The sequence below is a fragment of the Staurois parvus genome, unplaced genomic scaffold (assembly GCF_062004578.1).
Source record: "Staurois parvus isolate SC_StPar_1 unplaced genomic scaffold, SC_StPar_1.0 ptg000011l, whole genome shotgun sequence".
Lineage (NCBI taxonomy): Eukaryota > Metazoa > Chordata > Amphibia > Anura > Ranidae > Staurois > Staurois parvus.
Genome location: NW_028317807.1, coordinates 7081694 through 7094233, shown reverse-complemented (window position 1 = coordinate 7094233; position 12540 = coordinate 7081694). Strand labels below are relative to the sequence as shown.

Sequence of the window (12540 nt, the reverse complement as noted above, 5' to 3'; positions counted from 1 at the left end):
GAGGAAGAGTAGGTAAACTGCGCAATTTTAAAAACATGAAAAGTTTGTCACCATAAAGCCCCTTTCATTTTTTAAAAGGACCAGACATTCCTAAAAGCACATCTGTCTAGTGAAAAAAATTACCCTTCTTGCTGTCAATAAATACCTTATTAAAACATCAACCCTTCTTGCTGTCAATAAATATTTTATTAAAACATCAACCCTTCTTGCTGTCAAATATTTTATTAAAACATCAACCCTTCTTGCTGTCAATAAATACCTTATTTAAATACGGTTTTGGTTAAAATTATCTTTTTTTTTTTTTCTTTTTTTTTTCACGACAAGCAGATTGTCATAAGGGACAAGTAGATTGCGAAAACGATTTTGGTCCCTTTTGGCAAGTAGTTTTTTGTTTTTTTTTAAATTTCCACACCCCTGTTATCCTTTGTGTCCATGGACACTGTTTTAGGCTAGTAGCATTTTTCATGCTTCAACGTTTAGGAGCAGAAAAAGTCTTTGGGAGCCTTTTTTTCCGACAGTATAAAACTATAAATGCTCCTAATTACTCCTAAAATACTCCTAACAGCTTTTTTCTACTTTTTTTTTTCCATTACATGTACAGTAAAAACACTAATAAAATGTTATCACTACTAAAATGCTGCTAAAATACAATATTACCAACATTGTTTTTCCAGCTTTTTTTGCTTAAAAAAATTCTAGTGTGCATTGAGCCTAAATATACTTATACTTGTGCATGAGTTTAGATGTCCCCACATAAAGCTGCACAATAATGGCAAGCAGAATTAACTTTATGTAACTAGTGCAGATTACGTGGGGACATCTAAACTCATGCACAAGTATAAGTATATTTAGGCTCAATGCACACTAGAATTTTTTTAAGCAAAAAAAGCTGGAAAAACAATGTTGGTAATATTTTTTTTTAGCAGCATTTTAACTGTGGCAATACATATAAATATGATCCTACTGTCAAATGAGCTTTCTTATAAAACTTCATTCTATAGACGTGAATGTCTTGCAAATTTTTGCGGCAAGACGAAGCAAAATCAGAAGAGCATATTAATAGAATATTAATATTAAAGAATATGTAAACCCAACATTTGATATTCTTGATATGTGCCTGTTGTACCATGTACTTGTGTGAGAAAGTATCTTGGTATATTGTATTGCTCCCTTTTGTGTTAAATCCTTGGTGTTCTTATGAGTCCTGCTTTTCTGTTGAAAGCTGACCACAGTAGGCATGAGAGCACAGCATGGTCAGTTTCTAGCAGTGTTGAAACTGACCTTTCCTTTTCCAATGATCAGATGTCTGCTGACATGCCCTCTCCTGCACAGCCATTTACTGAAAAGACCACTGTTCTGCTGTTTCTCTTTTCCCAGCTTATGCAATTGAGAACACAGGGTATGTGATCACTTATAAAAAAAAAAAGGTGTTTATAATGTTTTCTATATCTATACAAATGTGTTACCTTTTATTTCTGTTTTAAACAGAATGGATTGTTCAAATATACTTTACAGCGCAGCTTCACCTAAAAGATAGGGGTATATGGTTTTGACAGGTAGCCGCTCCCACTTCCACTCAGACCACCAGTTCTCCTCTCCCCTTCCTTCCCACAGACTTCTGGAACACGTGACAGGTTCCAGAAGACTGCGGGACCATTCACAGTGCGCAGCACAAATCGTGCATGCGCAATGGGCACCCGGCTGTGAAGCCATAAGCTGGCACATTTGGACACCCACAGCTTAGATGCCATTGCCAGGGACCAAAGATGGGTGGAGAAAACGGCTCTGGTGAGCACAGTGCCAGATAGGTTGAGTGTCTGTTTATTAAAAGTCAACAGCTACAATTTTTGTAGCTGCTGACTTTTAATTTTTATGAATATCACTGGAGCTCCTCTTTAAATTGAGGTTTATTTCTGGGGAAGACAATAGCAATATATTGATAAAATGCAGCCCAGTTGATTCTTCTTTGAAGGAGTTTGCAGGATTTTCAGACTGCCCAGAAACATGTAATTTCCTGATGTCGCAGCAACTGAACAGATTAGACATTAATCATTTTATGGTATCCATGTTTGAAAAAATGTACATATTCTCTCATTGTTTTTAACAGAGGGACAGGGATCTGGAACTAGCTGCTCGTATTGGCCAGGCTCTCCTGAAAAGGAACCACATACTGACAGAGCAGAATGAGTCTTTAGAGGAACAGCTGACCCAAGCACTGGACCATGTGAGTTCTTTTCAAAGCATTTAATGTTTGGCTTTTGGTGAGATTCTTCTTCAGCATAGCTGTGCGTTTTTTTTTAGTAAAATAAAAAAATGCTGAAACCGTGTTTACCATACTTTTTAATTACACTACAGTTTACTGATAAGAGCATATCCAGAGTTGCCCATTTTGTCATATTTGAGGTCATATTGCAGTCAGAGAGTCGATTTGTTTCTGCTGATTTTTCCATTTAAATGAATTGGAAAATCTAATGCTAGTTTGTTGACTAGCTTATTGAATTCGAGCACAGTATGATAAGAGGGTACTCATAACCAGTCATATTGAAAGATGGGTACATAAAGTAGTATAATCTGATCTAAAAATCCGTTCATAAGCAAAATAGTCCAAACAGATTTCCTTTTCTTACATTTTTATACTTCCATCTTTATTATTTTTTCTTTTTTGTTATGTAAGCATGACTCTTATGTGACATCCTGTACATACCATAGCTGCCTTTTTTTTTGTAAGATTGCCTTCATTCCACATTTATCATTATTTATTGACCATATTTTATAACTTTATGATAAGCATTATCATGTTTCTTATCGCATACAGTACAAGGCAACATATGATTCAACCTTTCATTCTAAATTATGCAATTTATGTGTGTATGTATGTGTGTATATATATATATATATATATATGTGTGTGTGTGTATATAAAAGATCTTTTAATTTCTTCATCTCTACAAATTATGTCTCTGCTACTGAACATTGTTAGTGATACAAATAAAAAATTGGAAAAAGAGGAATCTATGCAACATCATTCATTCTATTGGTATCTTAACTTTTTAATGCTAGTTACTTACAAGAAATGTAATGTATTCCCCTCTTAACAGGTAAACCAACTCCAACATGAGTTAGCTAAGAAGGATGACTTGCTTAGGGTGGTATCTATTGCCTCAGAAGAGAGTGAGACTGACTCCAGCTGTTCAACCCCTTTGAGGTCCAATGACTCTTTCACCCTCACACATGGCCTGCTTCAGCTTGATAACTTGCACGGGAAACTTCGAGAACTGGAGGAGGAAAATCTTGCCCTGCGCTCCCAGGTAATAAAAAACATCTGTTAAAAAATATAAACCAGGATTACTCTTGTTAAATCACAGAATCCTTTTTTTTTTTTTATGTCAAATTTTTTATTGATTTAAAGCAGTTTTTGTACATACAAAATAAATGTAGTACAAAAAGAACACAGAAGAGAAAGTCTACAAATAAAATAGACTACAAACCCCAACTTCTTCGACTAGTACAGCCTAACCTTCTACCAAAATACAGGTCAAAATGCCAGATAATTCTACCCCACACCAAAGATCTCAGTCCTATAAATTTATATTAGATCAAGCAGAGAAAAGAAATAACCCAATCCAAGGCCATCCACAAGGAATTGGATACCAGAGTTACAGGTTCTAAACATCATATTACGAAATAACGAACAAGATTTAAAGCCGTTACATAAACCAGTGGGCATTAAAACTAAACAACCAGAGTGAAGGAGCATGTGATTGACTCTAATCAGAGGTGGTTGCTGCTGTAGATGACAGTTTTATGTGAACAGGGCTTCAGGGATTATTGCCAAGTGTGCACCCCTTGGGGATATTCACCCTCTATTTGTCCTTTTTACTGATAAAAGTGAGTGAAAGTGAAAAAAATCTAAAATTTTGGTCTGTCACCAGAACAGGAATAGAGGGGAAATCTTCCAATGGGAACACTAGTTCTGGTGACATTGCTGACAACCAGGGATTAGCTCACTTTGGAGGGTCCTCTTCTCATTTCCTGTTTTGGCTGTGGGACAGCAAGTGAATGGAAATATCCTCAAGGGGACTCTAATGGCAAAAAAGCAAGGCTTATAAACCCTCCTTTTCTGTCCAAAATGGAAAAAAGGTTCTGCTTTAAAACACAGGCAAACCTATTCCTATATATAGAGCAAAATGCAAATGGGTTTCCAATGGATTCGGTCTAAGTTATGGTTTTATTCACACATAAACCTTCCTCTAAATCTGACAAACAAATTTAAATCACATTCTCGGCATGCGTGCCTCTTGGAAGGCATAACCTAGATTTTATAGCTCACTTACAAGTCCAGACTGACAGTCTGTCAGAATTGGCTGTTGTGTGCATTGCTGCTGTAGATGACAGTGTTACTGAACTCAAAGTTTTAGTAGATAGCTTAGCTTCACTGCCGATTTCAACATTTTTAGCTCCCTTGGGGTTCCTGCATTCCTAAATAAAGCTTTTTTTTTTTTTTTTTTTTTCGTCTGGTACTAGACAGTATATTTAGCAGTGCATAACAATGGTTATCCAGCTAGCAAAATGCTTTTATAGTAATCATATTTACTTAATGACAGGTACATACTAAAGGAACATATGAGCGAGGTACAAGGTTATGGCACAGCAGTTAGAGTACTTGCTGGCCCTTGTGGCTTTTTTTTCATTAACACTAGATGTCAAGCAGGTTTTATTTATAAAAGTTTAAGGTGGTTCTAAAGGCAAAAGGTTTTTTAACTTCATGCGTTTTATGCATGAAAGTAAAAAACCTTCCGGCTGCAGCTACCCCCAAGCCCCCCCTTATACTTACCTGAGCCCTATCTCGATCCAGCGATGTGCATGAGAGCTCTCCTGGTTCTCTCTCTCCTCACTGGCTCACACAGCAGCGGGAGCCATTGGCTCCCGCTGCTGTCAATCACAGCCAGTGAGCCAATTAGGAGAGAGCGAGGGAGGGCAGTGTCTATTCACAGGAGTGCGGCTCAGGAGCGAGCCTGCTCGAGTGTCCCCATAGCAAGAGGCTTGCTATTGGGGGTACTCGGCAGGGGGGAGGAGCCAGGACCACCAGCAGGGGGCCCAAAAAGAAGAGGATCCGGGCTGCTCTGTGCAAAACCACTGCACACAGCAGGTAAGTATGATATGTTTGTTATTTTTAAATAATAAATAATTACAACCTTTAGAATCACGTTTATATCTTAGTTTTATTCTAGTATTTTATTTCTGAACAATAACATGGAGTTATTCCTTCTTGTGCTCATTAGGCGTAGTAGATCCAGACTGATTCAGAGGAAAGGGAAGAACATACACAAAGCATGTTTAGTTTATGGGAGCAGTGTGCAAAGAAACAAGTGAAAAACACGAACTTTGTACAAGTGCTTTCAAGACCTGTACATACTAGCGCTGGATATAGTGACTACATATGTACATATATATAATATACATATGTGTAGCTATACTATGCAGTATACATACAGTTGTGTCCAAAATTATTCAACCCCCAATGCTGTAAAGGGGTTTAGGGACTATAGTGTACATTTGGAATTGTATTCAGAATCAAATCCTACAAGGACGTTGTAACTACCCAAATGCAACTAAAATGACATCAATTGTTTATGTAATACAGTAGTAAATGGTTCTTATGTGGTTTCTTCATTGCCACAATTATTCAACCCCTTAAAGACTACCACTCTGAAGAACAGAGGTTCATACAGGTGCTTTCCATCAGGTATTGAAAACACCTGTGGATGTCACCGAGCAGCAATCAAGCATAATAAGCACCAATTAGGCAGCTTTAAAATGACTGTGATACTCAGCTCCTTCTAGACATTTACTGGTGTGGTTACAAACATGGTGAAGGCAAGAGAATGGTCCAGGAAGACAAGAGAAGAGGTGATTTCTCTTCACAGGAAGGGCAATGGCTATAAGAAGATTGCAAAGATGTTAAACATACCAAGAGACACCTTAGGAAGCATCATTCGCAAATTCAAGGCAAAGGGCACTGTTGAAACGCTACCTGGTCGTGGCAGAAAGAAGATGCTGACTTCGACTGCTGTGCGCTACCTGAAGCGTAGAGTGGAGAGAAGTCCCCGTGTGACTGCTGAGGAACTGAGAAAAGATTTGTCAGATGTGGGTACAGAAGTTTCAGCCCAGACAATAAGACGCACACTGCGTAATGAAGGCCTCCGTGCCAGAACTCCCAGGCGTACCCCCTTGCTGTCTCCAAAGAATAAGAAGAGTCGACTGCAGTATGCCAAAAGCCATGTGGACAAACCACAAAAGTTGTGGGATAGTGTTCTGTGGACTGATGAAACAAAATTAGAACTGTTTGGGCCCATGGATCAACGCTATGTTTGGAGGAGGAAGAACAAGGCCTATGATGAAAAGAACACCTTGCCTACTGTGAAGCATGGTGGAGGGTCAATCATGCTTTGGGGCTGTTTTGCTTCTGCAGGTACAGGGAAGCTTCAGCGTGTGCAAGGTACCATGAATTCTCTTCAGTACCAGGAGATATTGGATGGAAACGTGATGCAGTCCGTCACACACCTGAGGCTTGGGAGACGTTGGACCTTTCAACAGGACAATGATCCCAAGCATACCTCCAAGTCCACTAGAGCATGGTTGCAGAGGAAAGGCTGGAACATTTTGGAGTGGCCATCGCAGTCACCAGACTTAAATCCGATTGAGAACCTCTGGTGGGACTTAAAGAAAGCAGTTGCAGTGCGCAAGCCTAAGAATGTGACTGAACTGGAGGCCTTTGCCCATGAAGAATGGGCGAAGATACCCGTAGATCGCTGCAAGACACTTGTGTCAAGCTATGCTTCACGTTTAAAAGCTGTTATAACTGTAAAAGGATGCTGTACTAAGTACTAAGATTGAATGTCACTTGGGGGTTGAATAAAACTGATAATGCTGTGAGCACAGAAAAGACATTTGTGGTTATTTCATTATAACTGTTATGTTATATTTGTCTGACCTACAAGTGCCTCTTTAATGTAAATGTAAGCAAGATGACTGAATGATCAAAAGCAATGTCAAACTGGCCAAAACACTCAATTTCAGTGGGGGTTGAATAATTTTGGACACAACTGTATATGTGACTTCTTTTTAACACACATCCCCGGTGCACAGCCTGCAGCTCAGGGGCTTTTTGGCACTAATTGTGCTGCAGTCTGGGCGGTTGAACTCAGTAATTTGTGTTTTCTTTTTTTCTGAGCTGTTTATCCATTTCTTTCTTTTTAATGTTTTTTTTTCCTTTCATTTTTTTATGATGGATCTTGCTGAGAAAAATCTCAAATGTGGCACAAGTAATTTTGAAGGGGCTGTAGTAAGCACTAAAGTGGAAACATTGATGTGTAAAGGGGTTTTAATATCTGTAATCTCTAGCAGTCTCTTGTAACCTAAATTCCTCTAAGTGATTCAGTAGTGCAAAATATCATAAACAAGTGTAAAAGAGAAAACTCGTACAAGTGAAAAAAGTCCAAGAAAAGTCCTTATTTATCCCAAGATAATTCAGACTCTCCAAATGAAGTCACCACGTGTGCAAATAATGTACTGTCCCCCTCTCGGGTGTGCACTCCCCACATGAACATGCCTCCCATTCTTATGGTTGGCTAAATTGCTAAAAAGATGTTATTCACAAGAAGATCAACTTTCATACTCGATGACAATCGCCTCCTCCAATTCACCACAATCTCCCTTGTTCCAGGGTATCCCAATGGCATAGCACTGTATGCCTGAGCACTATAATGTGACATGTAGTGGCATCTTCTGACCCAAGAACAGATATTGAGCTGTCACTTGGAGTAGTAGCAGCCAATTCCCTTTGATGAATGTACAAACAACCTTTAGGTCCAAATATCTGTAATGGTTGACTGGTTAACTCTTGGGCTCGCTCCTTTATCTTCCCATGCATCTGTATAATCCAGGAAATAGGCTGGCTGACATCGAGCCTCTGACTCCCAATTAAAACCGGCAATCTGTCTCCCATCTATGACGGTCTCCCGTAGCATGTCCCTAGTTTCCATCAACACCTACAGTCTGTCTGCAGTCTCTGACCGTATCCTTTAGCATGTCTGCAGTCTCTGAGACCCTTCTGTAGCATTAACAGTGTGTTACAGTAACCTGTTACATGTTATACCCTGAATATGGGTGTAACATATTATGAAAGGTGAACTTCTATCCCTGACACTGACTTAGAGCTGGTTCACATGAGATGCAGTCCAGTGTGTTTTTAATCTGCATCAGAAATGCATGCACAGTGTTTTCCTTGTATTCCAAAGGCATAGTTCACACTAGTTCAGTGTATTCCAGTGTATTCAACAATAGGAGAACATCCGGCATTTTTTTTCTGTATGGAATGTGGCAAGTCACGCACTGGAACACAAATGTCCTATATTGAGATGAAGAAAAAAAAAAGGGGGGGGGGGGGGGAAACACATCTGGAAAGCAGAAATAGCGGTGTGAACTGGCCCTTAAAGCAGATCTAAAGTCTCAGAAGGGCCTTGGTTATTCACAACTCTTCTGTTTGGATATGCTCATCCGATAGTATACTCACATAAAACCGACTCCAGCTGCAGTGCCCAGTGAATGCTGGCATCATACCAGGATTGTATTAAATGACAGGGTTTGGGCTTTTTTTTCTCAAATTAGGCATAGATTGAGCTCCTTTTTACACTTTTTTCAAGGGGAGACAAAAACAGGTAACTGGTCTCTGCACTGTATTGTTATCTTGGGCATTTTAGGATAGGTCAGGTTAATTGTAATCCCTGGAATGCCATATTCACTTTATTAGGCATCAGAGCTAAAAGTACCTCGAGTCAGAGGTTGGCGCCAGAACTAGCGATTCGTGTGTACTGCTGTTCCATTTATTCAGAACTCTGGCCAGGTAGCTAAATGGTGTATTTGAATTTCATGTTTGTAAATTGTTTCCCTTACTGAAAATGTTAATACTGACCACATGTTGTGATTTACCCACATCTGCCACACTGTGTCACCAGGTGTTTATATTCTGTGGTTTGTGTCGCCTCCTATTCTCCAGCCTTTCATTGCCCTTCACTACTATGCAAGGTCAGCTTATAATGTATGGGCCCCTTCTCCTATAAGCATCACCTTCTGAAAGTATGTGCAAAATGTGCCTTTTAGATCTTTTGATATGTATTTGGGTGATCCCCATCTTCTGCACTGCTGGGCATACAATTACCATCCTTTCTGGAAGATTTCTGAGGAATGCAGAGTAGGCCAAATCTTAGTTGACACTCCAGCCAATTACAGCAGCACCTTCTCGTGAGATTTTGGCTGCTCTATATCGCACAGGATCTCTCTGGATGCAGTGTGACTTCACCCTCGCCTAAGCGTCACAGGCAGGAGATGGGGTCAGGGTAAGTATAGTAGATACATTTTTCTTTCTTCACAAATTTTTTGCACATACTTTTAGCAGGTGTGTTTTTTGTTTTTTTTTCTTTTCTTTTTTTAAGGAGGGGTTCTGGACATTCTAAGCAGATATTTCATCGTACTTCAAGGTCTGTAGCAAGTTTATTTGGCCTAGATTTTCCTTTTTACCATAAAAAACATTTCAGATATCTAGACCAATAATATGGGTGTATTTGGTTATTGATGTAAAATTTGGCACAAGATATGCTGGTTTGCCTGTCATTAAATCTGCATTCTTTTGATCTTTTTTTTAAAAATATATGTGAATCAGCATTAATTGTTAATCTAAAACTACAGGTTAAAGTTCTGCTAAATAAAGTTCAGCTAGGTCACCGTTATTTACATAGTTGCCTCCGTCATAAAATTTCTGGTGTGATTTATGACAGCCAGATTTAACACATACTTCCATAGAATAATCTTAATGTTCTTTATCTAGCTGATTTCATAGGAATTTGACATGTGATTTGACCTTGATCTCTGAATGAAAATAATATGAAACCCCTACTACAGCCTCTCAATAAAGGGGACACATGGAAAACTTTCTTTTCATATTATAATCTAGAATAAAAATTAAGAAAAATCCTAAAATATATATTTTTAGTGAATTTCCAGTAAATGTTTACCCAGGGATCAATGTTAGCTTGCATTGCGTGTATACCAGCTAGTGACTATGCTATCTCAACTATATATTGTTTTTAGGGCCTATTCATACCTATCAGTTGTCATTTATTAAATGAATGGCACCACAGTGTGGGCAGGTTGCATTGTGATTCCATTTATTCTCAATAACACCACCATGCACTAAGGCAACATACCTTCAACATGCATTTTAGCGCGCTGCATCTAAAGAACTGGGGCTTGAAAGTTTCTTGGTCTGTTTTGGTGCTTTTGAAAGCTCAGTGAAATGATAGGCTACAACGAAAATAATGTGTGACAGAACCCACATGCTTTATCACGTCACAGTGGATTGACTAGGTGGTGTTACGCTGCAGGGACATCCGAGTATTGAGGCGTGGAATGTTAACTAGTGTGAATGGGCCGCCAGTACACCAAAATGGCAAGCCAGATTTTTTTCTGATGTCAGCACATCAAAATGGACAGCCCCATTTTCTCTATTGCAGCAAACCATTGCCATGTGTTGTGCTGTGCAATGTACATGTATGAAATATGTACTTCCTTAGTACCCTGGGGTGCAATAAAGCAAAGCATTAGCACGACGCACCATATACTCACTGCGACCGAAATGTGTGTATGGGCACTTAGTCATTTGTCAGATAAAGTTTGAGAAACACCTACTGGTCTAAGTTGACATTCACATTTTTCTGTTGTCTTAAGGCTACACATCTGAAAACAGAAACAATAACTTATGAAGAAAAAGAACAGCAACTGGTCATCGACTGTGTGAAGGAGATTCGTAAGTGTTAAAAAGTACTTAATTATTTCGGTTTTTATAAATGGAAAAGTATTTCCTTCTAGGATAATTTCTTAGCAAAGCCCGGACAGTATAGGGAGCTGTGGTGGGCAAGATTAAGGTTAGTCCACCAAAAATGATTTTAAATGATGGCTCGATTTTGTTAGTCTGAATTACTCTGGCTTCATATATATTGTGGGGGGTTGCCACTTAGATCTGTGTCAATCTGCTCCTGTGTTGTGCTCTTAATATAAAAGAGATGAGAAGTCTACCAAGTTGTAGACCACCCACTTTCTCTTTGTAGCAGGTGGCAGACATGGGAACCAGCTACATCTCATGGATTTTTCTGGCTCATTCACACCACATGCTCAGTTTTAGCTTTCATGCTGTTGTCAGTTCAGGGGCAGCAAGGTTGCAGCATAATGCATGTTTCATCACACTGCACATGTACCTTCATACATGTCGACAGTTCACCTCACCGCACCTCTCGGCTGGTGTTGCAGTGTAAACGTGGCACATAGAAAACAATGGTTTTCTATGTGCCCTTGAAATGACTTGTGTCAGTCCAGTGTGGAAAAATGCATGTCACCGCACTATGTGTTCCCTAGTGTTGCACTTTGGCACGCATTCCTTCTCTCTTCCTAAAGTAATGGTAATCTGATAACTACTGCCCCCTCTGCTGAAGGTAGTGTCCTAGGGTTCTGTTTAAGCCCTTTTGCACACTTGATGTTTTTACAGCTGCTGTTTTTGGCGTTTGACGTTTTTTTCTACAGTCAATGAACTCCCCAGCATGTTATCCTTTGTGTCCATGCACACATAGGCTGTAATCTACGCTTTTTAGCTGAAAAAAACCCCCTAAACTTGTGGGTTTCTAGAGGAGATTTTCAGCTGTAAAAACGCTCTAACACTGACAAACGCGGTAAAGCGCTGCAAACCAGTCAAAAAGAACCGCTAAAAATTGGAAACGTGGGAAAACGCTACTAATCGCAACAAAATGCTGCTAAACACTAATGCAAAAACACTGAAAAAAACTGAAAAACTCACGTTTGTAATGTGACTTTACACAGCTAACGTTACCAGCGTTGTCAAAACGTCAAGTGTGCATGGAGGCTTATACCGGATGATTGTGGCTGGTGTATGAATTGTAGTAATCATTGAGCACCTTCACAGCCTTGTTTACTGGTCTACTGGTATCAGTAGAGATGAACCTGAACATCCTCTGAACCCATCTCTATCCTGAACTCAAAACTCACAATTGATCAGGTAGTCTGAAATTCAGGTAGAGATGAGTTTAGAGGACTCATGAGCCCATCTCTACTCATCCACCCTGTATATCTCTAAGGTTGAGCAAGCAGATTGCCTGTCTAGTGGGGAAAGAGGGTTCTTAATGGGCAGCTAATGCTCCCTGTAAGAACAGTATAGTTAAGTGTAAATGTACATCAACAACAAATTAGTGGCTGTCCCTTTTTTAATGATGGTCTATGTAAAGTGTAACTTTGGCCAGCCTATTGACATTCTAGTTTTTACATATCCTTCACGTTACATGAGTGTTAAAAACAAACCCTCACTAACTTCTAGCTGCTTGCACTGTGGAACAAATAACCAACAAAGTTCAAAGCCAAAGCACTGAAGTCATTTTAGTGGGCTCTCTCACCAACCTCATTAACCATTTCCTTCCT

The 12540-nt window shown here is 39.3% G+C and overlaps 1 protein-coding gene across 3 annotated transcripts in view; it reads left to right on the top strand.

The window, feature by feature from the left end:
* TRAK2 (trafficking kinesin protein 2) overlaps positions 1 to 12540 on the top strand; it is a 114759-nt gene that overhangs the window by 74639 nt on the left and 27580 nt on the right. For all 3 annotated transcript variants that reach the window (XM_089670381.1, XM_089670372.1, XM_089670393.1), the window contains 3 exons: positions 2108 to 2224; positions 3099 to 3308; positions 10786 to 10864. In XM_089670381.1, the coding sequence (XP_089526507.1) occupies positions 2108 to 2224; positions 3099 to 3308; positions 10786 to 10864 (406 nt within the window). The remainder of the gene's footprint in view (positions 1 to 2107; positions 2225 to 3098; positions 3309 to 10785; positions 10865 to 12540) is intronic.